At 40.7% G+C, this 27,921-nt stretch overlaps 1 protein-coding gene across 1 annotated transcript in view; it reads right to left on the reverse strand.

Moving 5' to 3' along the window:
- Positions 1–363: 363 nt before the first annotated feature.
- VIPR2 (vasoactive intestinal peptide receptor 2) overlaps positions 364–27,921 on the reverse strand; it is a 110,085-nt gene continuing 82,527 nt past the window's right edge. The window contains exons 5-12 of the mRNA XM_006024984.3: positions 22,799–22,940; positions 20,681–20,831; positions 19,502–19,562; positions 16,682–16,751; positions 12,202–12,293; positions 5,225–5,354; positions 4,710–4,751; positions 364–2,483 (exon numbers count right to left, since the gene is read on the reverse strand). Coding sequence (XP_006025046.1) covers positions 2,310–2,483; positions 4,710–4,751; positions 5,225–5,354; positions 12,202–12,293; positions 16,682–16,751; positions 19,502–19,562; positions 20,681–20,831; positions 22,799–22,940 — 862 coding nt within the window. The 3' untranslated portion in view covers positions 364–2,309. The remainder of the gene's footprint in view (positions 2,484–4,709; positions 4,752–5,224; positions 5,355–12,201; positions 12,294–16,681; positions 16,752–19,501; positions 19,563–20,680; positions 20,832–22,798; positions 22,941–27,921) is intronic.

Raw genomic sequence — 27,921 nt, forward strand, 5'->3', positions numbered from 1 at the left:
TCCTGTTACAGTCTATGGCCGAATCTCTTGGAATCTCTCAGAATCAACTGGCAGGCTTCCGATTCAATTCAGAGGGATTAATGGGTCTCCCGATTCAATTAGGATTTGGAGATTCAGCCACCGAATAATTAGGCAACTCCACAGTAAACATCTCACGTAGATGCACCCATTGTTACTGAAAATGACTTCAAGATAGTTCGTTAAATAATTAGCCAAAAAATCCTAAGTGATTATCATTTAAATCATAGCTGTTATCATGTAGCAACAGTTACATGTTCTGCAGTGTTCATGTCAACTGTTAGGCCTGGGCATTTTCTAATCACACGTCTTGATTCACTCAAACTTACTCCAGTGCAAGGCCGTTGAATTTAATGAACTTAAACAGGTGAATAGCTGAAGAAACATTGGTAAATCAGTCCATAGATGAAAAGGTATTTACACATTTCACAACAGTATTCTTAATGCTGGTGACAGCTGTGCAGGTAAATCCCTGCAAACCGAGAGGAGAATAGGCATCCTTCCCCTATCCTGCAGCTTTCACATGCTTCATATCTGTAGCTATTTCCATGCAATTTGTTGTCAGAAAGATTATGGTAACACTTCAGTTTATGAAGCAAGAATAATGTACATTACTCACATGAGTTATTTAGAAAGGACAAGGGCAGTTGTGACATGAGAAGTAAATATTACACTGCTCATTTCTTTTACGATGGCAAAAGTTTTGCTTCTATTTATAAGCACTTGCCAGTTCTGTGTCTTTTATTTTGCAGTGGCAACATAAAGGGCTTGTGATTACCAAATATTCTTTCAATTTATGCCTTTTATGGTAGTTTAAGAGACAGAGTCCAATTTTCAAATGGCTCAGAGATATCAAATGGAATTGTCTTGAAAGTATTTATATATTTCATTAGACTCCAGTAGAAATTATAATCTAATACATTTAGGTTCAGCTGCCAAACATGTGGGTCTAAAGATAAATCGTCACAAAATATATATAAAAATATGTTTTCAATGGGTAATTGGGATGCACAAGCCTGTTTATCCTATGCTAGGTTGCTCTAGTAGTGAAATGGCTCTTTTGAGAGTTGAAAAACAAGAAATCAAGGGTCTCTATTTGTCTATGATATATATCCCTGATTATTCAGTTCAAATATCATTTTACCTCTACTTTCAATTCAATGTGGACTAATTAAGTCCATTTACTCATATATTGTACATCTGTCTTGTAAATTTATCTCATGTATTGTAAATCTATTTTAAAAGTAACCAAAATGTACATTTTTTATTTTGAATCAAAGAAATGTGAATACAATATCAGAAAAACCTTGCATCTCCATCACTTAACCATTAAAGTTCAGTACTGCACTCTTAAAAACATGTACACAGGTAGGCAAGAAAAATAACCTGAAATAGAAGCCTCTTAGAAGTTAATATTTGCCACATTATACCACACAGATACTGCAAATAATTTTAATCTTGAATCCAGGAGCAGAAATGCAGTAGGCTGATATATCACTATTGGCAAATACTGACTTTTTAATGATGATCACTATTGTGCAATGAGATTTTCTACAACATCTGCAAAACCAGCCCCACATCCTGCATTGAGATACATAGAAAAATGTGCACTCTTGTGTAAGAGTGTAGAATACAGCCCTTAGGATCAAACACTAGAAAGTCACCTCTGAAATGAAACAGAGTTAGAAAGGACTATACCAGTTTCTTCTGTGTCGAATAAGGGCTCATACTGCCCTTGATCAACCTGTTGGATTATTACTTCAGTTAAATAGATTCCTATATGGGATCAAAGACATTATGTAGCCTTAAGTATCTCTATTTTCCTTTTGTTTTCTGTCATTAGGGTCTGGAATCTGTAGGAAAGTAGTATTTCTTTAACTACAGATGAAGTGTAAGACACTCCCTCATCTCCCACCTCACTCACTCAAACACGGACAAAAGCAGCATACATTATTAATCAGGGTTCAGTGTACCTTCCATTTTGTATATAAAAAGAAAGGGAGCAAATAAGTTATATTCAGAATAGTTACTTTTAGTAAAAATGACAACAGAACATAGGAATCTAACATGAACAGGACTGAAGAAAAGCACAAAGTGTCCACAAATGAGGCGGCCCACCTGTTACCTGATCCACTGCACAAGGCCATTCCCCACACATCAATACATAGAAAAGCAAAGCACAAACTGTACATTTTAGAAAATATCACAATAAGCTGCATACAATGCATCCGATAGTCTTTAGTTTGAGGGTTTTTTTGGAGGGAGAGAGGACGCGGGACAACTTATATGGTTTATATCATGGCGGTTTCTGTCTGCATAAAAGATTGAGCCCTTGAATTCCGATGGAGCTGAGAGATACTTTCTGACCCATTTCGAGAAATTGAAGAACTATGGAGTCTGTAATCTCGGCCCACAGTCGTGTTCAAGCACAAGCTCCGCCATTTCCTTTTCAGCTCACTTTGTACCTATGTTTTAAAGAAAATGAACGCTAGCCAAAAGTACTCTCTTTACATGATAAAGATTTGTACACTCAATGGTAGCATGTGACTAGAACAGTTCCTGCTATATTTACAAACAAAATTTAATCAAAGAGCCAAAGAAGAGTTTTTCATCCTACTTTATACTCATCTGCATCTTCCATCCAAGGACTTGAAAATGTTCTGTTAACAGCAAGTGTTGTGCAAAGCAGGAAAAAAACTAAATTTTAAAAATAAACTCTTTAAATGCAGATTGGCAGCATAATTTTGAGTTTAAAACACAAGGCAGGGAAGCAGAATTCCTGGGTTCCAGAGCAATATTTGCTTAAGTCACAACGCCTGACTACATTTCTCCAGCTTTGGCCTAGTTGGAATATTTACCCTAGCTGGAATATTTAGCATAACTATCTCTCTAGGTCAAGGGTGCTCAACCCACAAGCTTACAGGACAGGTTGAGCCCCTGGCACTGTGTAAGCTGGCCCCCATGGATCCTGCACACTAGATCAGGTGCACAGGGCAGCAAGGGGCCTGATCCTGGCATGTGGAGACTGGCCGGGGCAGCGTGAAGCCCCCAGAGCCCAACCTGGCTGGGTGGGGGCAGCATGGAGCTCCTAGAGCCCAATCCTAGCTGAGCACGGGAGGCACTGAGCTCCAGAGTCTGATTCCAGCTGGGTGGGGGCAACATGGACCCCCGGAGCCCATTCCTGGCTGAGCAGGGGCAGCCTGGAGACCAATCCCAGCTCGGCCAAAACTGTGAGCACCACTGCTCCATGTTGCACTAAGCTCAGTTAATGTCTGCACAGAACTGAAATCCTCAAATGGAAGGCACTCCATGTGTGCTAAATATTATAATTAATGATGTTTTATATTTTCTATGTTACGTTACCTTATAACATACCCCTTGTTTTGGGGTAAGACAGGTCCCAAAAAAGAGGTTAAACCACCTACTCAGTTGATTTTTCTTTCTAGTATAATTTTCTCTCTCATAGAAATCATCATATAGACCTTTAGAAACATTCTGTAACCTAACCTAACTCAGAATATTCAATTACCAAGAACAACTGACTTTTTCCTATTTCCAGAATTTAAAGTGTATCAAATTTTCAAGTAGAGAAGAAAATAATCAAAAGGGGTTCATCAGCTAGTAGGCAGCTAATTATTATTTGCCTTTACAGGTGTAAAACTGAAGCACAGGTAATTTCAGTGACTAGCACAGTGCATCAGTGTCAAAGAGTACTAATGAGATCCAGATCCTAATCCTCTGCTCCAGCAAAGGCATGCACGCCTGTCTTGCACTGCCTGCTGCCTAAAATGTCTTCTACTCTAAAATGTGATTATGCAACAAAGGTACCTTTTTGCTTAGGAAATGTGTCCATGAATATATTGGTCATCATACAAAATTGGTTAAAAATTCTGAAGAGGAGGATAAATGTGCCAAGCTGTTCAGTAAGGGCCAGGTTTTCTAAAGAGCTTGGCGTTCTATGTCAGGACCTAAATAGATCATTGGTTTTGTAAGAGCTCAGTACCTGTCCAGGTACCTAAATGAAGTGGCACTCTGCACCAAAAGAGATGCACCAGCATTTAACAACAATTGAAGCTGCTGAGTGCTAAGCAATTTGAAAGTCTGACCCATTTGCGGGGGCTGAACTCTTTTACAAGACTGTCTTTAAAAGTATTTGCAAAAGCAACATTTTAAGATAAAATACTAGCCCCAGTGAAGTTTGTTATGACACTCCCACTGGTTTCAAAATGAGCCCAGAATGTTGTCATGTTAAATAATGTTCAGGGATCCTGGTTTTGTCTGATTTAAAAAAATGAAGCACCACTAGATATATAGCTATATATTAGCAGCATTTCATTTTAATCACGGAGAAATATGGACTTGGGGTTACTTTTTTTAAACCAAAAACTGGAGATTTTTTTTTAAATCAGAGAACACCAGGATCCCTGATAATGTATCAAATTTGCTAACACTGCCTTATTTTGGGGGAAAACAGGTCCCAAAAACTGTTTCAACCAACCCCCAACCCAGTCCAATGTTTGTTGCAGCTCGTGTCATTTAATTTCATATACAAATTACTATATAGGTATTCTTTAGAAAACATGCTCTTGGTGCTTTTAATACTACTGTACAATTCATGTACCAGAATTCTTACATTTATAGCTACCATATTGAAAATACTAGTTAATATCACTGAGAAAAGTGAGACTTACTTCACTGTTCAGAAAGCAGTACAGTACTGCAACAACCAGTCCCTGTAAGTAAATACGTTCATTGGTTAGTGTACAGCAGCATCTAACAAAGTAGACTGTCACCTACAAAAAAGAATTTCTCTCTGACTGCCTCCCCTATAACAATGGTTCTCAACCTTTCTGGACTTGAGGCACCCCTCACTGGACTTGAGGCACCCCTCCATAACTTTTATGAATTGAGTAGTATCCACTTTCAAAACTACTTCATATACTGTAGTGCTTACCTCCTTGAAGAGGGGCTGGATAACAGAGGTGGGGGACTGTCCAGGCAGGGACAAGCCTGAGTCTGCACTTCGCTGCTTATCTCATCACACCTCACTCATTTCCTTGTATCTTGGGGTACCCTTCAAAGGATATGTTGGCACTCCACAGTGCCCTGGCACCCTGGTTGAGATTCTGGTCTATAAGGTGCCAACCCTATCATGCCTTGGGCAAATACTAACCAATAAGACTTAAGAAAAAGGTTTACACTTTACCTGAAAAGAACCCAAACATAACTCAAAAATTATTTGATAGTGATTGGAAATGCGGATGGGAAACACAGCAAAAACCATGTAGTGTACGCCAAATAATGGAACCAGCAGCAATGTTGATTTTGCAAGTCTCCTAAGGAAGCAGAGCAGAAAAACTGAGGATTAATGGAGCAACCCTGTAAAGTCTTGTTTAATTAATTTAAGCATTTAATTCGTTTTTGTTTAGATAGATTAGGTAAGCCCTGAGATAGTGTTCTCTGTGAACCAGTCTTTTTAATGAATCATTCAAATGCACTGACAATTACTGTGTATTTCCTTTTACATTTACATTACTGTACAGTACTCTCAGAACCACAGCTCACAATCTCACCATTAACTGTTAGGGAACTGTGCCACATGTAAGTGGACTGAGTCCATGGACAGGCAATAAATGTGTAGCACTAGATATGTCCTAGTAGCACTACAAAAAGTGAGCATACACTATGGTTGCTCAGTACTACCAGGGGTTAGGTAGGAGCAAGGGGAGAAGTTCTCTTTGCCCCTTCTACGCCCACAGGCAGCATGTGAGGGGGTAGAGGTTTATTTCTGGCAGCTGCATGTGCCAGGGGAGAGGGCAGGCTGTCTGTGATCAGGCTTCTCTGGGGAGAGAGGGCCCGAGGAGCAGCACCCCACTGCCCCATTGGTAAAGAGAGCACCTTTAGGATGACTTTGCAGCCCTGCAGCCAGTGGAATGCTGCCATGACTTCACAGAGCTACATTTCTGTAGTGCTACAAAGTGTCTCAGCATGCTGTCCCCATCTGGGTCTGGCAGGCGTGCAGCCTTGGGGCCACATGCTGTCACCGGTGGCAGCAGGTCACAGCCAGGCAGCAGCCCCCACCGCCAGACTGCTGCAGTGGGTAGAGGGTGCAGCGAACTCTCAGGGTTGCTTCAGCAGTTCAGCTGGCACAAGGGGTACTGTCCCCAGGTACCAATTGGCTGGGCCCCAGAAGCTCCTGGGAGCAAGTAGCCCTGAGCTACTTGCCAGGGCGGCTTTTTATACTGCTGGGGCCAGGACAGGTGCTGACCCCAGGCTCTAGCTCCCCCTGGCTGCAGATCTGGGAGGAGCCAGGCAGGGTTATTTTGCCCCAAGTGGCACAATTTGCCCCACACCAAAGTGCATGTCTGGGCACTTGCACCGAGGCAAAAAAGCCCAGCTCAACTTCGTACCACTTCTATTTGAGCTGCTACAAGCGCATGTGTCTGCGTGTATGGACGTGCCGCTTGGGTGTATCCTGTCCAGCCCTGTGGACTTGTACACGTCCAGCTTTTATAAATAGTCCCTAACCTGTTCTTTTGCCACTGTTGGCTGCTCACCTCCTCCCCAAACTGTGCTGCCAGCTGCAGTAGTCTGGGAGCAGCCCTTGCCTGTGAAGACTGAAGTTAAAAAGACATTGAGCACTTCAGCCTTTTCTGCATCATCTGTCACTAGGTTGCCTCCCACATTTAGTAAAGGACTCACACTTTCCCTGATCTTCCTTTTGATGCTGAAGTTCTTGTAGAAACCCTTCTTGTTATCCTTCATTTCCCTTGTGAGCTGCAACTCCAACTGTACTTTGGGCTTCCTGGCTGGATCCAGACATGCAGGCACAAGTGGTTTGTGAAGCCACAAAACTTTGCAGTGCTACAAACCCACACCCCATGAATTTTAAACCATGCATGGTGCTGCTAATTTGCAGTGTCAGGGCAAAATTTGCTACCAGGATTTCCCGATAACACCCCCCCCGCTGCTCCCCTCCCTCAAAGAAATAAGCAGCACAAAGCACACCAAAGTGGTGTGTGCCAGGATAAACCTGGAGACAGGGGAGCAGGAAGCCCAGCACTGAGGCAGCTGGCTGGGGTGCAGCGTGCCTTGAGATGGGGAAACAGGCAGCCCTGTGCTGACTGCTTCCCTGTCTCCATGTGTCTCAGTGCAGGGGCTCTGCAGTGCGCCGAGAGTGGGAGCAGGCAGTCCTGAGCTGTTTGCTCCCCCATCTCCACATGCCGCTCCCTGGCTGGCTGGGCACAGGGTACTTCACTACAGAGGCTGCCTGCTGGCTAACCCCCCCGTGCTGAGGCACCCTGTGCCTCCAGCCAGCCCCCCTGCAACACATGGAGCAGCAGGACAAAAGTGTCCCTCTGCAAAGCGCATGGGCAGGGGCATTCACTGTGGCACAAAGCAGCATCACATTTTGTACTGCTGCAAATGCACACCCCTGCTCATGTGGATGCGGTCCCTGATTTCATCCCTGCTAGAAATGCAAAGGCCTGGAAAAAACCCAGAAAAATTCAGAAAATAATGTTTTTTTTCATTTTTTTCTGAGGATTTTTTTCCCCTGAAAAACTGAAAAAATTGAAAATTTTTTGAGAAATTTAAAAAATCTCATCAAATATTTTCTTTTAGAACGATGAATAAAATATTTAATACGAGGTGTTCATATATTGCTACCCTTTACTCCCCCAAAATGTTTTGTAATAACTACATAATAGGAAAACCTTTATGTAAGACTATCTATAGTATCAGATCATTACAATTCCTGTACACCGAGGACAAGCAGTACAGTACAGCTCTCAAATGTAAGAGCAAGATGCATTTCTACCCTGAGAGGGCACTGCCATTTTCACAAGAGAAGGAAGAAGGATTCAGTGCCTTCTTTGCTTGTGGACTTCCTCTATTGTTGACTTTTGATCTAGAGGTTGGTGGATCTGTTCCTGTCCTCCTGACTAGGCCTCAAAGGACTGGGAGTGGACACTGGCAGCAGCATCCATTCATTCCTGTAGCAATTAGAAACAAGGAGCTTATTGCCCTACTTGCTCAAAAGCCTCAGGAGAGGAGACTGAGCAAGTCTAAAGGTTTTGGAGTTGAAAGGAACCTGCCCCCTCCTGGCCCTGTGACCTTGAGATCCACAGAAGTACAGAAGCAGCACAAAAGAGCTGACAGGAAGTATACTTCTTTATTGAAAGGTAAGAGTTTAAATGTATCTGAATTCAGTATATTAAACTATATTTTAGCTGAATTGGTGTAATTTTCCTAACCTATGTAATTATAATTGAATTACTACTAATCTGATGTTTTGTGACAAATCACCCAAGCTTAGCAGTGAGGTGAGGCCTGCAGGGCAGGGAAGTTGTTCACAGTTAACTCTCCTCCACTCATTACTAAATTTGTACATGCTGTAGCTTAGTGTTTATACAATGCAAGCTAGCCACTAAATTATAATTTTCTTTTTTCTCCCTCAGCAAAATGGTGCACTCTGCAAAAGATCTATAGAAGAGCAAAAGAAGTTATAAAACATGTAAAAGCTACTCATATTGTAGCTGCAGTCTTTAAGAAGAAGCAGGAAGAAAAGAATGCAAAGAATAAAATAGTGACACTCAAACTCTGTAGTAAAACTACTTGGGGTGGAGTGGCGATCTCATTTGAAAGTTTACTAAAAAACAAAGAAGCTGTTCAATAAATAGTAATAACTGAGGATCTTAAAGTACCCAGAAGTGTAAGGACCACTGCACTTGATGAGGATGTCTTCTGGGTCAGCTGCAGAACTCCCTGAAGATTCTAAAGTCAATTTCTTCAGCAATCACTCCATCTGAATGAGACAGTGCGCTTTTGGCAGACATTCCTTACCAAATGGCCCAGATAAAATCAACTATTTTTGGGAATCTAAGTGTATCCCTACTTACAAGTACAGAAGAAAGAAAAGTGAAAGACTTTATTAACAGATGGGAAGAATTTTGTTGTCAATCAATTCATGTTGCTGCAAATGTCTTGGATCCAAGATTCAAAGGCAGAAATGTTAGTGATGATAGCACTGCTATTTCATTTGACTGGATTACAAAACAAGCAACACACTTAGGACTTGATGTTGGAAAGAAACTTTCAAATGCTGCAGAATACAGAACATCTTCAGGTATTTGGTCCAGGAATGCAGTCTGGGACTCTGCCAAGCATATCCCTCCTGCAACATGGTGACAAGGCCTTTGAACACCATAGTCTCTGACTCCTCTTGCTTCTCGCCTGCTTCAGATTCCTCCATCTTCTGCAGCATGCAAAAGAAACTGGTCTATGCTTGGAAATACTCACACCAAATCAGGAAATAAACAAACATGTGAAAGAGTAGAGAAGCTTGTCTCAATCCAGGCAAACCTTCAGTTTTTAGAAGCCCATGAGGATGATAAAAATGAAGGATCAGAAGAAGCAGAAATTGCTGATAGTGATAGCTCAGAAAATTAGACTGATTAGACAAAGTTTCATATAGCAAAATTTGTATTCAATGAGTCTTGGGTTTTCCCCCCCTTTTTTCCAAGCTCTTTTTCTAAAAATGAGTGCTTTCTGTATCTGCTTGACACTGTAGAGGAGACTAAGTCCAGAACACATAATAACTTTCTTTGTTTTACTATAATGTTGATGGTTTCTTCTATTTTCAACTTTAATTTTTGCTTGCTTCTCATAAATTGGCAAAAACTAAGAGATGGTAGGTTCCTTAGAGTTCAGCAGCTTGTAGCTCCATTTGTAACAAAAATTAAAAACATTTTAAAGTAAACTGAATTAGCAAATTTGTAATTATTATCTGAATAAACTATACTTTTAAATGTAATAAACATACCAAACATGATAATTTTATGAGCAAACCAAGTTATACATAATACATATTATACTCTTAAAGTAGCAAAGTGAATTTAGATTTGTAAAGGGCGCTAAGAAAATAAGTATTGCGTATGTTTCAATTTCCCCCCAAATTTCCGTTTTTTTTCCCAACACCCCTCCCTCCTCCCCCCCGCTCTGAAAAAAAAACTTTTTTTCCCCATGGCTTCAAATTTTCTGGAAATTTTACATCTCTAACCCCTGCATGCCTGAGCAATACTCATCTACTCCTTCCCTAGTTGTTTGCCAAGTTTCCACTGCTTATATATGATAGTGTTACAAAAGTAAATGAATTAATGGATTTGCAGGACTTGAACAGAATGGAACAAAATCACATTTATGCATCTAAGTCCACTTAGACATCCAATGGATGGAATAGAATCTGGCACTTTGTCTCATATTGCACTTCCATTGTCTCTAATCATTCACATTAACAGTTCTGCTTCCATATATACTGACTGACTGCTGCACTACCTGTACATGCCACCTACCTTTTGAGGAAAGAAACGATCAGGTTAAAATATCTTTATGCTCCAGTATTTTTTTTTTTTAAGATCATTGGCATTTACAAAAAAGGAGGCGTTGAAATTTTTTAATTGCTCCATAGGAGCAATGTTTCCATGTGCAGCCAATGTACTATTTCCAAGGGGGTTGCTGAATACCAAAACACCAGCCAATTCAAACTTAACCAGACATCAGACTAAGAGTGAAGACTGAGATCAACCATGCAAATCGATTCAGCTGCTAATTAACACCCTACACTCTAAAGGACTCTGTCGTCCTACAGAGGAGGCTCAGACTGCTTGGAGGGTACACAAGCTTTTACTTAAGTGAGTAGAAGGATAAAAATATACACTAAGAAAATGAAAAATAATTATGGCAAAGGAGGTGACCACGGCAGATCTGTCTATAAACCGACTACTGTTCTGAGTAATAACCTGGAGACCCCAAAATGTCATGGTTCATGGACTAAGCTGGCCATCCAGCCTGATCCGCTTTGACAACATTCATTCCACCTCCATAAATAGAGTTCATATATTCGTAACTGGGCCATCCCCCTGTAATTGCTGATGGGTTTGTCTCCGGACACTGTGGTCCCTAATTTCTCAATTATGAAACTGTGAAGCAAGTCACCTCCATATATAGAGCTATAGGTGAGCTGCTCCTGCAACCTGCTATATTAAGATATACAGTGGGACTATGGAGGAAATATATGACTTTCATGGAACATGCAGTGCAGATATTTGTTTGCTCTTCTCTCCTGAAGCTTTAAAAGCATATGATATAACATTACTGCATCAAACATACCACACGTGAAACATACCATAAAAATGTATAGGGTTTTATTTCCCTCTCGGATCAAATAGCAAATATTGCTTTTCAAAAAAGGATTTCCACAACTTGTTTTCAAAAAGAGAAGCAGAAGCATTTAGTCAGGAGCCCTTATTCAAAAGCCTACAATGTGTGAATAGGTGACTTCAGTTATACAGTATTCAAATAAGATTCAGGCACTGAATTGTCATTTTTCCACTGCAAGGTGCCAATTTCAGTTTTAACATAAGCTCTGGACTTTTTGGGATCCTCAGTATATGTGGTTAGAGCCTAGCACAATGGGGCCTTGATTCTCTTTAACAAACATAACAAGTTATAATTGATAAAATTAACAACCAGTGATTCTGCTTATGACCTCTATTCAGCATAACATTTTTAATACATGCTCTCAAAGCTGTGTGAATAATTTGTTTTTCAGCTTGGTGGCTAACCCTAAAAAAAAATAACAACCACAATAACAAATTTAGTTCAGGTTGATCTAAGACGGAAACTTTATTTTATTTGGTAGGGGGAAAAATGCCACATTTAATTTTTTTTTGTTTTACTTCATTTTGGTCCTTTTAACATGTGCGTGAATTTTAAAAGGAAAATATTTTGAAAAATTGAAATGTTGAATTCTGAAATAGTCAAAACAAACCCTCTTTTTAAAAAACACCTTAAAAAAAACTGTTGAAGAGAAAATTTTAGTCATTTTCAAGTTTTTTTGGATGAAAATATACACCAAATTTGACCAAATAAAAGAATACATTAAAATGCATATTTCACAGAATTAACTATTTGCTTAAAAAGTTTTGACCACCTCTATTTGGGTTTCTGTATGACTCTAACCATGTGTTTACATACTTTGCTGAATCAGTAGCATATTCCCCATGCTTAGAAATAGGTATGATTGTATCAAATACATTTTTCATAGCAAGTGATGGTTGTCAGTAGTGTGCCACAGGAGAGTAACTTTGATGTACTATGGGATCCCTAAAATATGTTACTCACTTGTATTGTGACTGACCATTGCCTCCAACATCAGGAGATCTCAACTTCTGAAGTAAAATTCTTATAATACTAATGAAAAGTATAAAATTTGCCTGCAAGAAGAAAGAAATATATATATACACACACACACACATATATATAATTCCAACCCCTTATTTCCATATGTAATACACTGTTAAATGTTAATCAAACTATAGTAGTCATTTCAATATTGAGCCTTTATGTGCTTGCTGCTAGAAGGTATTGACTTCAGCTCTGTCAGATCTACTTTATCTTTTCTGCCTTACTGATGGTTTGTTAAATCTAACTCACCTCTGCATGACCATGAATGCTACTTTCTGAAATAAAGACTGGCAAAAACCTATTATCAGCCACTTTCATTAAAAAAGTAAGTCCTTGGATAATTTGGGGCTTTGAGATGACTTAATGTAATCCAAAGTTACACAAAGACCATGTCTTACAGCTACAACAATCAACAGCTCCCCACACACAATGAACCCATCAGAATCCATGGATCCTCCACATGTCTATCCCAAAATGTGGTATATCTTATCCAGTGGACCAAATGTCTTCATGGAAACCATGGGAGTGAAACTAGGCTAAAACTATGCACCAAAATGAATGCTCACGGGAAGAAGATTAAAGATAGAGACTACACAGATATGTGTAGGAGAACAGTTTTCACAGAACTATCCCTCACTTTCTGACCTCACTATGTTTTTGCTCAAGGGAAATTTACAAAACACGTTACAAATGTGAGCCTGGGAATAAAAAATCTTAAACTGATTGGACACTAAGAATCAAGGATTAAATACAGATATTGACTTCATGGCTCACTATATCATATCTACCCTGCTAATCTTTCCTTATACCATGGGTGATAATGACCCTCTTCCCTTTGGAAAGGTCTTGATCTTCCCCTGATCAAGCTATATTTTCTTGTCTGCTAGCTACCCCTGAGAATTTCTCTCTTCCCCAATTTCACAGCTCTTCAGACTACTTCTAATCTTGCTGTCCCTCCTTTTCTCCTCAGATGAAGAAGAATGCACTGCGCTTGAAAGCTTGTCTATCCCAACTATACAGTAGGTACAATAAAACCCATAAAAATCCTTGTCTCAAACTTACTTCCTGGAACATCATGACTATAGAATCACTGTTACACTCCCTAAAAAAAGCAAATGTATCCACAGAAATATCAGGAATGAGGTACAGCAGAAGTAGTAAATGACAAAACAGTGAGGCAATGATAAGATGTCACTGATCTTAGCTTTGTGGCTGCCTTAAAACTGACAGTAACTTTTGATCAAAATATTTTGTGCATATATGCATTACTCAAAATGTCTTTTTGTTGCCACTTCCATGTCATTGAGTCCCTCACAGAAGCTTCAAGGTGAGATAACTTGGTTATTCTGCACAATTGCTTTTTCTTTCTGATTGCTTATTAATTCAGATTAGTGTCCACCTGGAAAGACTCACAAACGGGAGCACTCTGTACAGGCAGGGGAAAGAAAAGCATAGTGTTTTGAAATGTGTACAGATGATTTTCGGCATCAGGACTAGGGCAGCTGACAATGGAGTGCTGGTCACACAGATTGCAAGGGATCCCCCTGCCAGGAAACTTGCAACCTGTGCACCCAGCACTCTAAGGCAGCCCTAGAACATTTTCTGCCTAGCCCCACAGCATCCAAAGGAGTTGTAGAGAACAGTTGCAAAACGGTTGCATCTAGGTTGCAAAGTTCCCGTTAAAGTGACAGTGTGATTGGGATCAGTCCTCAATTCTGAAAATGCCGCATCCTGCATACGTACGTGTGTGGCATGGCACGATGCATGGGTATGGGAATCAGGGTCAGATCCCATTGTGGCATTATTTTAATGATTGCCAGCACCCTAATGCATTTGCACAGGAGGCTAACAATTGCACAGGTCTTCCCCTGATTGAAAGTTCAGGCACAGGGAGGGACACAAGCTCCACTGGGCCACCACATCCCCTTTCCCCTCCTCCACCCAAATGGTGGGCAGTGAGGAACTGAAAACTGGTCAGACACCCAAGTCTGCTTTTTAAATGTGATTACCAGCAGAGGCGATCTAAGAGAGGGGGAGTAATTTGCATTCCCTAAAACAGCGCTGTCAAACTGGCAGCTCATGGGCTGCACATGGTGTGTATAGGGTCAGTTTGCAGCACAAGGGCTCCCGCCTTTCCACCCAGTGCTCTTGCTGTGGTGGCAGCTGGAATCTCCATGCTCTCGCTCCTTCCTTTGGCTTCTGGTTCCTGCCCCCACTCCTGGGGTAGGGTAATGCAGTGGAAAAGGACGAGGCTGCTGATGCTGTGCATACAGTGAGAGGGTGTCAGGCTGTGCGCGTGAATGCTCAGAAAAGGAGGGAGGCAGGATGCTCATACTGCACGTTGAAGATGGGCTGCCTGTGTGGGATGCATGGCTGGGACAGGGATGAAGGTGCTGTGCATGTGGTTGGAAGGGAGAGCTGGGCTGCATGTGGTGGGGTGGGGGAGCTGAGCTGCATGCAGCAGAGGGGAGCTGGGCTGTGTGTACAGTGGGGAGTGTTATGAAGGGGGACCACCCTCAGGGTGTGCAACCCTCAGGTCATTCCTGGCACTGTGTGCAGCCCCCAGCTGCTGGGAAGGTAGACAGCCCTGCCCTAAAAGACTGTAGCAATTCACTTTCTCTTCAAAGCAAGGAGGAGAAAAGAGAAAAGAGAATCAGGAAGGTCCTCTGGGGCCCTTCCTGGGCTCATACACCTAGGCACTGCCCCGATAAGTTGCTAGATATAAAGACTCACAATAAACCCAAGTAACTATCATGTTATTCCTTGATTAATCTCTTGCATTTTGGGATGGGGGGGCACATGGACCATAAAACTGTGTACACTGAGTATTTTTAAACAGCATCCTACTCTTTGTGTGAATAATTAAATATCCATTTTCATTTTTTTTGGCAGTTCAATTATTTTCTCTGAAAAGTGCCCCAATTTGCTGTAGTTTCACTCATTACCACCACAAATACACAACACAATGGCTTAGAATTAAAAAAAAACCCAAAACAACAGCTTGGGGAGCATTTTTTTAAAGGAAGAGTGTGATTTCTTTAGCGCATAAGTAGCAGAAACACTTGGGTGGCTAAAGTGTGTTGATCAGGAGACAAAACATGTCTGGAAAGAGAGAGCCGATCCCAAATGTGTGCAAGAACTGAGGCATCCCAGTCCATTTACAAAGATATTTCTCATATTTCCATACTGATAGGAGTGTAGCAAATCAATCACTGATTTGGAAAAACCATCAGGTTGGTGAAGATCCCTAGCCTAACTCTAGAACCAAACCTGGTTGATTTTTAAGATTCTTCTCCATCTTCCTGATTTCCAACAGGCTTCCTGTCCTTGCTGTACTCTACCTGGGCCCTCCACAGGTCTCTAATCAGCACTGAAATAACTCCAGCTTTCACATCTTAGAAGTCTGCCAAATCTGGCTTGAGTCCTGGCTTTCTAGCATACTGTTAAAACAGAAAAACTAAGCTGCATGCACAATAGTTGTTTAAATCATAGATGCTCACAAGGAATTCTAACTTATGCTCTTTTCAAATAGTGTGTGTGGATGTTTTTGCTTTTCTCATTCAGTATATTTTCCTTACTCAGAATTACTCTTCCTTCTCCAACTCCTTCTGGCCTATTGCCTATGTGCTTTGTATCTGCTGAGTGTTCATCTCATTAGGTGCATCTACATGTGCACTTCACTGCAAAGTTGACTAATTAGCTCCACAGTAAAGTATCACTGTCTACACATGTGGTGCTATTAGGCTGCAGTAAACTAATTCACTCCGCTGTAGGACAGTACTGCTTAATATAAGTACCATCTTACGGCAGAGTTATTTAGTGTGCTGTAACACACGTGCATTAATATCACATGTAGTTGTTCCCATTATATAGCAAAACATCCATAATGGGAAATTCTCATTTTATGTAATTCACATGAGTCACCTTCTACATGGTTTTCTGTTTAAAAAATACAGAACTCAATCTGATGAAGGAGGAATAAGCCCTCACTGTATGATCTACATATAGATCATATTTACAGAATGATTCAGCATAACACTTAGGCTGTAATTCAACAGAAGCTTAAGTGCTTTGCTTAAAAGGATCACTACTGAACACTGTATACTCTAGAAACACCCAAACATTGTCAAATGACATGCTGAAGACCATGGCTAGTCTATATAAAATGCGCTAATTTGCAGACCTTAAACAAGAAAATGACATGCAAACAAAACAATCAATCATTTAACAGGGAGCAGCTAAATTTTAAAGGCAATGAGCTGAAATGACCTTGCCATCCTTTAAAATTTTTCACCACAAAATGTTTTTTCCATTAGAATGGAGTGTTTGTTCATTTACAGTTAGCACTAAAGAGTAATGAGCATATGCACTGCAAAAACGAATGTATAATCCATGTTTCAATATATTGTTTACTTACTATAATAGAAATTAAAATTGGTGATTGTATAACCCACCAAGGAACGTTGTGTTCAGTTGTATCCCAGCAACTACAAAAAAAAAGAAAAGGGAAAAAGATGTTAACACTAATTTCAGCTGGCGAGTGAGGCATATGAAGATAAATATCTTGGATACACAAGTCAAAACAAAATAAAATATTGTCTGCTCTTCCTCAGAATTTATTTTTTGTTTTACTGGGTTTTAATTGTATATTCAAAATAATTAAAACAACAGAGAAGTAAAAAGGCAGTGTTAGAAGAAAAGGAAATAGATATCCCTTAGGAATTCTATATTTAGGTTTCATTTATGCTATAAAGCTGATCCAATGTGCAGTTAACAACAGCCTATAGGCGACAGAGTGATCTAAAGTAACCAAAAGACTCGATCAAAATTATTTAATTTACATTTTAAATATTTAGGCTACAGAAAGAGTGGATATGGTCTGGGAAACTGTGAGAATGAGACTGAGATTTTGTCTGAAAAACTGTTGAATATTTAGTTTTCAGCTTATTGGAAGAATCTGGCCTTAAAACTCTGGGGAGAATGATACATCTTAAACAGGAGAAATGTATTTCATTGTTCTAATCATATCAACCCTCGGTTTACTTCCTTGGAGTTGCAGTGTCCAGAGAAATTATAAATTACTCAGACTCCATTAATTTTTTTAGTTCAGATATCACACCAGAAATTGGAAAAAAGAGAGATGTAAATAGAAATTATATCTATCTATATCTATATATTAGAGGTGCACCGATACATCTGTCCCAGATATGAGGAAAATTGAAAGCATCACCAATCGGCTTTTTTTGAGTGATGTGGCCGATAATGTGGCCAATAAATGCCATGTGCATTCACGCAGCTGCAGTGCAGGCAGGCAGGCAGGAGTGCAGCCTGGCAGCATGAAAAGCAGCTGGGTCCAGTTGGTAAGTCTGTTGTGGGAGAAGGGGTGAAGGAAGGAAAGGGACATGGGGGAGGCAGGTCGAGGCCCCCGTGGTGAGGGGAGTGTGGCTGGTGCTGGGGCAGGGACTGCCCAGCAGGGTGGGGTGAAGCATGGGACAGAACCATGGCTCATCCGGGGTGTGTGTGGAAGGGGGGCAGCTCCTGCCACTGCGTGTACCCCGGGAGGACATGGGGTGACGTGCCCCCCGGATCCGCACGCAGGGAGGGGTGGGCTGCTGTAGTCGGCTGGGGCCAGAGGCCAGAGGCAGTGCTGGGCTCTTCCCAGAAGGCAAGGGCTTGGCCAGGCTGCGCTCAAGGCAGGTGGGCGGCGGCGGCACTGGCAGGGGATGTGGGAGCCATTCCTATATTCAGCGTAGCCCCACTCCCAGCACCACTGCTGCCTGCCCTGAGAGCAGCCCAACCCAGCCCACCCCCCCGGAAGGGCCTGGAGCTATCCATGGCCCCAGCCTGCAGTGGCAGCCCACCTTTCCTTGCATGCAGATCTGGGCGTCACAAGCCCTCCCATGCCTTCCCAGGGTGTGTACAATGGCAGGAGCTGCCCTCTCCCTCCCCATGCCCCCCCAGACAAGCCACAGCTCCATCCCATGCCTCGCCCCATGCCACCACTGTCCCAGCATCAGCCCCACTCTCTCTTTCACTATAGGGGCCTCGATCTGCACCTAGTGTGTCCTAACCACTGGATGTCTGGATGAAATTAGAGCCTCCTCTTCCACTTCCAAAGTTTTGTGAAGATTTCTTTAGCACGTTTGGGTGGAATTCATAAACAGGTTTGGGACTGCCAACGCTGCATGTTTTTGGTGGATGAGCTATTGGAAATTACTCAGTTCCAGCATGGGTCCTAGCTATTTCAGGTGCCAATGACAGGAATTTCTCAGTGTATATATTATATTCATAAGCTTATACTAAGTGCACTACTGTATAGACAAAGCCAAGCTTACTGTTAAATGGGCTAGGTCAGGGGTTGTCAACCGGGGGTACAAGTACACATGGGCGGGTGGGGATGGAGCACCGCCACCCACCACCCCACGCCACCGCCTCCCAGGAGCAGGGCCGAGGGCAGGCTAGGGCAGCAGCTTCCCTCTGCAGGTGGCACACATGCCACCCAGCCAGCCAGACATTGGGTGGGGGGTGGAGTTTGCACACAGCGTCCTCTGCCACCATCCACCACCCTGTGCTGCTGCCATGTGCAAGCCCCTGCCTTCTCCCCTCCATGTCCGGCTGCTGCCACCCCTCCCCACCCCACCAGAAGTGTGCCCAGAAGGTTGAAAACCCCTGGGCTAGGTCATGTACTGGCTGCAAAACCTGCTTAAGGGTTTGGGTAAATTAGCAGGTGCTGAGGTAATTAATTAACACCTAGCTTGATTACTTAAACATCTCAGCATAATCATCTGGTCACATCAGTGCAGCTCTCTCCTAAGACTTGGAGGGGCTATCCTTTCATCTGCTCTGCACAATTAACCCACAGAGATGTTCATAGTAGTTGATGCTGTTCAGTGCCTTACACTATCAGGCTCCTAGAGGACCCTCCAAAAGTCAAAGAGTAGCTTTAAATTAAGGTAACTCCCACTGAATTCAGTGAGAACTACAGTATGTATGAGCTTCAGGGGCTGCTATTTGGTCATAAACTGTTTACCTTCATCTCCTGTCAAAGCTTTCAAATTGAGTGTACCTATGAAAAGTGCATACTGAAAAGTGCATACTGTCACTTAACTGTCATATCTAAGGACCTGCTGATCTCTTCAAAATAGCTCATTATGCTTGTGCAAACAATGCCTTCCCAAGGGAAGACTGGCTATAGATAAAATGTACAACAAAAATATTTGCTCTCCTAGCCACTTACCCAGAGTCATCTAAATAGATCCTTGTTACTATCCATGAGATGATGAATATTGTAGGTATTCCTAAGAAAACATAAGTTTAGAATATGATTGTAAAATCTATTTACTGAAAATTCTCAACCCTACTGTAGCCATTTGCTTCCAAAATATAAAATAAATGATGGCTCAAGTCAAAATGGAAGATAAAAAATGGCAGTAACTGAAGGGTGAGGACCTGTTGATCAACTGCAGGCTGTGAACAATTTCTATCTATCTACCAATGCTGACAGAACCACAAGCAAATACGGCAGGTGAGTAGCTTTATTTATTATAAAATTTATATATGAAAGGAATGCTTCCCATAGACTTTGCAAAATGCCAGACTCTTGGGAATATTAATTTTATGCACCCTTGGCCTAACTGCAGATATTAGAAGTGCAAACTATAGTATTAATCATGTTATAAGCAGCCCATTCACTCCTATTTCCCAGCTATACCTACCATTCTGTGATGGTTTTAATGTACTAAGTTCAATACATTGCGTTAAGTTCAAACTTCTAGTTTCACACTCAACATAAAAGTAATCTGAAAATATTTAATGAGCTTTCCAATATGTTATAAAATATAAGAGACAGGCTGGCACAAGCTGTTATGTTGTTAAGGGCTGGGGGCGGGGGATGGCAGCTGTGGATGGGGAGAGAGGGGCAGGGCCAGAGGGCTGTGGGTGGGGAGTGGGGGGCACCAGCAGGTGTGGGCGGGGGCTGTGGCTTGGGAGTGAGGGGCAATGGCACATCAGGGCTGCTCAACACCACAAAGCTGGTGGGGAGGGACACAGCCACAGCTGGACCTGCATCCTGGTGAGCAAAGGGGTGGAGGAGCTCTGATTTTCCAGAATAAAATACCCAAAATCAACACCAACTTTTATAGGTATTTAGAATTTATTTTATTATAGCACTGGTAGGCTTCCAAATTGCTTTAAAATTGTAAATATAGCAATAAAACATTGTGTTCAACTGATACTTATATATAGTAGCATTTCATTTTAATCATGGAAAAACATGGATTTGTGGGCTTTTAATCAGAGAATCTGTGATTTTTATTAGAGATTTTGTGATTTTTAAACAGAGAAAGCCAGGATCCCTAGAGATCACACTGCCATTTGAGAGCTTTAAAAAGAGAATAAAATATAAATATATTCTTACCCCATCCCATCAGAAGGTAGATCAGGAAGTGTCTGTTAGGGGAGAATATTACCACAAGGAGGACGTAGAGGTAAAGTCCTTCAACTAAGAGCCAATAAAAGTTTGCCATAACACAATATTGGAAAAACACCAAACTAGCCTTGCAGCCTACCTGGAGTGTTACGGAAAAAAAGAGAAGGTCAAACTTTATGCAAAGAAAATCCTGTAGCATTTATTTCAGCAACCTAAATCTCTCTATATAACATGTATCTTCATCTTTTTATATTAGTAACCCATGTACAATAAGAAAAAACCTCTTTAATGGCTCAAAGAAATAAAGTGATACATTTACAGTATTGATACTAGTAATAAAAATAAATATAATTACATTACATTTTAATTCTGGCTCCTTTCTGTATAATTTACTCAGAAATTGAAAATATCATGATACAAACAAAAAAGGTAAACACCAATGACTATCAATTAAAATAATAAGCATACCGAGGAAACAATTCTATAAAAGTTTTGCTAAAAGTTTCTAAGACTTCCTATTTTATTTGAAAAATTAACAAATACTTGGCTATATAATTTTTCCAGACTATAATAAAAGTGAATGAAAATCTAGAATTAGATGTTGAATGCCCCTTTCAGTCAGGAAATAGAAGGAAAAAATTGACTGTGCCTTTACAAAATAATATTACCCTCTGAATTTTTCCGCTGTTTCCCAGTTAAGTTAAAGACCCATGAGAATAAGTTAAATGGGACATCACGGAATGACCCATACTCTTTGCACTCTTCTTCAGACAGTACCATTCTAGGTGGTGTCTACTGTACACCAGGAACTGTCCAGAATATTTCACAGGGGGAAATATTCTTTTAAATGCAAATTAACACTTATTTTGGTCCCTACTGCTCGGGCACCCCTTGACGTGCAGTGTCAGAAATGTTTATCTTGCTTTTTAAAGCAAGAGTATGTTTTTCCCCCTTTTACACTACATCTTCCTCATCCTCTTTTACCTTAAAAGACAGACTCACTGGGCCTCTGCATACTGCCTTCACTCTTGAAATTAATGGCCTTTAAGGCAATTTCAAGATACTGAATAGAGATGAGATAACTGTTACCTTCAGCAAGCCAAATTTACAGAAAGAAGGTTGCAGACGACATTTACAGACAAAAAGGTTATACTCTCTAAAACCGTTATGCCACAAAGCCAGGTTTTGGAGCGTACACGAGGTAGAAGCTATGGTAAGCTGATACTGGATCATTTTAACATCAATGCAACAGAACTTAGAAAGGGGCCAAATGATCTGAACCAGTTCAACTACCAGAATATCAGGCAGCAACCAAGGGTAACTGCAGAATGAAAACAGAAACAGCTTTGATACTGGTCAAACTGTAGAAGGCAAAGTGCATTTTCAGGGCCTGAAGCTAATTCTTTGAAGAAAGGTGTACCCTCAGCTCCCTCAGATGTCAATCCAAATGCTCTGTTTACAGTACTTTTATAATGTCAATATTAAGCAGTTCTTCAGTGGAAGTGTTTTGGTTGTACTGTGCATGTATAACATGAGTCGCTTGTAAAAGCACTAGAAGAATGCATCTTTATCAATGAAAAAAAACTTGTGGTACATTTTTCTTCTTTTTTTTTTCCCTAGGAACTAAACTTAGCCACAGTGAAAGTGCCATGGCATAAGAAGGGCAGGAAAAAACTAATGTAAATGAATTCCCTAATGTCTAGCAGCATCTCTAGATTTATTTCTAATCAGTATTCCTCCCTAGAAGGGCTGATGGAGGTTTCTTGGACATCCAGTCTTCCCCACCTCCCAGCAGATGCCTGCCTGGCTTCTCTGAAATTCTGCCCTGCTGCACTCTGCCGTCTGTTTACCAGAGCCCTCCTGGACTCTGATTGTTTCATTTTTGATAGCTGCATGAATATATAAAGCAGCATTAACTTACCTTCCTGATGCTCCACCACCTTCCTTCTTCCACAGCTGCAACCTACTTTTATGGGGCATGCTTGCCAGCCCTTAAAGTTCTCTCACATTTCCCTATACTGACAACTTTTGTTTCCAAATGTTCACTGGAAGAAGAAGTTTACAAGGCAACAGCATTACACCATGTAGCCAAAAGTGTTTCATTACCCATGATGTTTGATCCTTTGGACAGTGAGCTGTGTTGGAGTTGGAATAGAGAATATCATCCTTGACTAAAACAGAGATTGCTCTTAGAATGAAAGAGAGGAACAAGTTCAGGTGGATGTAGTTCCGAGTGCAGTGAAGTTTTCTACATTTAAGAAGAGATTTAAAAATAGGTGTTTTAGTTTCCAAGGTGGAACGGCTGTTGAACAGTCTTCTGATTAGTCTTAGGTTGTTTCTCAGTGGGATGAAAATCTGTTCATTCCTTTTTTGTGACCCTGAGAATGCCCCCTTTCAAGATTTTTACCATATTCTGTCTAGTGCAACTAAGTAAGGCATCTGAATTCTTGTGTCACAGATTAAAACAATTTATCAAACTGCAGGTGAATCTTCATTTTCTATTTTGCTGGGCTCTAGCATTTTTCATGTTGATTCTAATTAAAACTTACCTCTCCTGTTTGTGTTACTGACATACACTTATTATTTTCTTGGTTGATTTTTTCTGTTACTTTTATTCCTGTATTTTGATGTATAAAGCATGCACATCTTATTTGGATACATGTATTTAAAAAACCCAAAACATTATGTGCAAAAATACTAATTTATTTGCATATCCTTCCAACCCATCTGGATTAAGAAACTTTTCTCTTTAATTCTCATGCCATAGGAAATCCCATCAGAAATGAGACTAAGTAGGCCAGCTAAATCATGAAACTTGGGAGAAGCAGTCAAGGGTGGATCAGGCATGGTGGGGTGTGGGGGAAGGTCAGTGGTGCAGTTATATGCTCCCACTTCGATTCCTGATCCACCCAAAGTTTAAAACCACCTGGGTCAGTCACTTGACTTATGGATCATTATAATTAGGGGTCTACTTAAATCATGGTTTTGTGGAAATCCTTGGGGGAAGGAGGGACAAGGACATCCCTCCTCCCCACCAGAAACTGCAAAATTGGAGATCATTCACAAAAACAAAAAAAAACAACCAAAAAACCCTTAATAAAAATAATATGCTTTCTCCACAGTGGGAGACAGCATTCCTCACTGTCTCTCCAGCCCAGTCTTGCAGCCTGCCTGGGAGCAGAAGACACTGGCTGGCAGAGTGGCACAAAAGGCAACAGTAAAAATGGCCACCACTCTCTTGTCCCTCCTCCCACAAGGCCTCTCTGCCAATCAGCACTGAAGGGCAGGGTTGCACAAAGGGCAGTCAGCTGTCAAGATGGTGGCCACCCCCTTGTCCCTCCCTCCCAGGGTCCCTCTGCCAATCAGCACCCAGGGACAGAGCAGCCAGCAGTGAGGTTGGCAGCTGCCTCCTTGTGCCTCCTCCCTCCCAGGGCCTCTCTGCCAATCAGCGCAGACAGGTGGGACTGCTGGAGCACAAGCACAAAATGTCCATGAAATCTGCTCTTTATGACACAGCTGACCCACAAAAACTGGTAAGTCTAACAGTGATTTAAGTAGACCCCTAATTATAATCTACCAAATTTCTTCTGAACTCTTCATTAAAGACCTCCCTCTTTTTTAATAGCTTCGATGTTTCACAAAGCAAGCTATCCCTTCTCCCACAATCTGCTGTCTGTTAGCTTCTCCTGATAATGTAGCTCCCACCCCATGGCCCTGCAGACTGTTTTAAACTCTAGCTGAATACATTAACTCAGGTGTTAAAACATTCATTCAAGTGAACTTTAATCAACTGTAGAAATAGCTTTCCATGAAGCACTGGTTGCCCTGTCAAGATGCTCAAGAAGCTAGATTTTGTTTTATGAAACTGAAATAGAGATGTACATGTAATTCCAATGGCTATATTTTTATTATTATTCTTTGCTTAGTGTGTTGCATTTTTTATACATACTATATGATATAGCAGATTAATGTATATTCCAATAAAGTTATATTTGTCTTTGCATTGACCATAAACTTAATAATACAGCCTGGGCTCCTAACAGATTAGTAAAGTTTCTAGTTTCTTTTTAACTGGAGAAAAATGCGCTGTCTTATATGAGATGATGTACCACACCACCTGCATCCTTTTTTTCAAAATCCTAGATCCGCTCCTGGAACAGTTTCCTGTAAAACACTTTTTTAAAAACTTCTATTGATTTAACCCAAGATTATCCTAGCTAATCTGAAGAACCAACCTGCTGAGGACTTCATTGATCAGAACTGGTATCTTGAACTACAGGTGTACCAAAGTTGGAAGCTAATACACGTAAGAGTGAGGCTGCTAATTAAGAAGCACAGATGTAATAGAATTTTAGGGCAAGCCAATGCATTCTGTGCACCTGTGGCTTGAATAGTTTCTAGCTGTACAGATATGGAAAGAGTAGGACAGCCTGATATGTATCAAAGTTTTTTACAATACATTACATTTGGTAACTGCTATTAAACTTATTTGCCAAAATGTGATAGTAGATAAATAATACATATGCTGTTGTGTAAGCCAATAAAATAACATCACCAGCTCAAGGCACCTCTAAGGAGACTGTCTTAAATTTGATCAACACTATAGGCCAAGAGTAAATTTACAGTAAATGTAATGGCAGCAACAAAGATTACCATATTTACTTGAACGTAAGAATATCCCTCCAATAATTAGATTCTACATGTATTAAAATGTATTAATTCATTATAATTTTTCAGGTATAGAATCAAATTACTAGAGGTTTGCCTTGAATTTGTCCCCCAACTGACATTTTTCTTTGGCAGATGATATCTTCTTTTGGAAAGTTTTGGTGGACATGGGAAGACCAAACCAAATCATGATCACAGCTATGTTGAAAACCAGAATTTCCATTTCATGAGAAATAACGCTATGTTGCAGTTTATTTTCAAATGAATACTTTTTTAAAAATGTCCCCAAACAAAAATTTAAAGTCAGGTCAATATCACTGTTTCATTTTGACACTTTCTTTTATAACATTTTATAACTTATAAATGCTTCAGAATAATAACATGTTTCAAACTCAAAACACTGACATTCCTTTCAATAAGGTTGAAATATTCTATTTTGACCTTATCAAAATGCCTTACTTTTATTTTACTTCTATAATTAGTTTTTGTAGAAACCAAAATATTCCTGGGGAATAGTCTGATTTCAATTAGCATTTTCCAATAGAAAATTCTCCAGTTGGCAATTTTCTGACTAGCTTTAATCATAGCATAATTAATGAGTAGCTTCTGGTGTTAAAGAGTCTTGACATGAAAAATTGGATCAATTTTGGAGTAGCAACATCAATTTTTGGAAGCATAATTTCTCTGGGTTATATTTTAGGGCTGTGGCAGATTTTATGTTTGATGCATGTTATTTGTAAATATCACATGACATATTGTAACATGTCACACGGTCACATGATAAATTCTTGAGAAATATTTTTGCACCCTAAAGAATTTACTGTTCAACAAGAAACTTCTTTGTGGCTGGCTCTGCCATTATTATCCAGGGATTAGCTGCTTTAATATCTGGCATGTTGCGATTTGTTGTGTGGTATTCGCACATACTGCATAACACATATAATATCTGCCAGGAGCCATAGGAGGCCATCATAAAGATTGGCCAAGTTTACGATCCCTTTCCAACACTTCCGAATCTTTCCTTTGGTAGTAATGGAAACCAATATTAGGCTTCTGCAAGGAATGAAACCAAAGATGGTATTTATTATTTTCATAGTAGTGTAGAAACAGAACTTCACAACTATCTGAAATGCTTATCTTACTCCACTAATTTTAGTAGGATTGCTCATAAACTGCAGTTGATATATCACATAAAGATCAGTGGGCATTTAGATTGCATCTCTTCTGCCATTTATTGCTTACCAACATGTGGTAGGTTAAAAAATACAAGCAAGCAGCACCAGCTAAATGAGACATTTTGCCTGTTTGTCACATGTACTTGCAGTTAAATTAAACTTCCTACTCCCAAATCCTACCCTCTAGATTTACTTTCATAAAATAGCAGCATGCATTTTCAGTGATAAATAAATGTTTTGATACTAGAATATACAAATCCACTGATGCAGATTTGTGTACTAATGTTCAGGTTTACTAATCCCTATTACTAAAATCAGAAATTCAAATCATAATCCAACTGGATAACATCAGGATTTTGATTTCCCTGTTGCTATAGTGACTTTTAAATTTTAATTTACTAGTCTTGGAGCAAAACCTCCAGTTTTTCCTTTTTTTTAAAATTTATTTTAAAATGCAATCCCTCCCCTTCCCCAAACATTTCTGACTTTTTCTCTCCCTCTCTATTCCCTAGATAAGTATAAGTAAGCTAAGGTGTAGGATAAGTTTTAACATTTTATTTTGGTAGCAAGTTTTGGGGTTTGGATATCCATTGTGTTATATTGTATTATTATTAGGTTTGTATTGATTCTTACTGTTGTATATTGTATTATTATCATTTCCGTATTGATTTTTACTGTTTCATATGGATATTGTATGGTTTAGGCCTGTGTTTGTAAGTGAACCAAAGTAATATCAAGTTTCCATTTTGTATATCAAGTCTCCATCTTGTGTCCTCTGCCCGGGCATCTCCTGTATGAGTCACGTACCCCTCCCATGCAAATTGGTTCCCAGATGAATGAGAATGATGGGGAATGATTGAAATACAATGGTAGCAGGCCTCTACTGAATGGCCTGTAAGGACTGAGCCATCACCTCGCAATGATTCATCCAGGAACCACGGACCTCACCCAGGAACAGAGACAAGAACCCAGCATTTGAAAGACAAAAAACCCTGCAGAACCAGCAACTCTACCATTGTACCCCACCCTTACAGACACCTGAAACTGCACATCCCTGCATGGAGCGCACACAGTACACCAGGGGCTGACCCTTGCCTGGGCATGCCTCCTGTCACTAGGGTCACACAAGGTCTGCCCCTATAAAAACGGGCAGTGCAGACAGACCCAGGGGGTCTGGACCAGCACCATGCAACACCACAAGGACCACCACCCAGAGGTCCTGCCAGCGACCCCACTCTGGACAACACCTACTGGACAAGGACCCCTTTCCAGCCTGGATAGGTAGCTATCACCCACCACCCCCTCTTCAACCAAGGACTTGGACTCTGCTTCTCTTCCCCACCTGGACTCCAGCCCTTCCACTGAGTCTCTTTCTCCTGCTGCCAT

The sequence above is a fragment of the Alligator sinensis genome, unplaced genomic scaffold (assembly GCF_000455745.1).
Source record: "Alligator sinensis unplaced genomic scaffold, ASM45574v1 scaffold370_1, whole genome shotgun sequence".
Lineage (NCBI taxonomy): Eukaryota > Metazoa > Chordata > Crocodylia > Alligatoridae > Alligator > Alligator sinensis.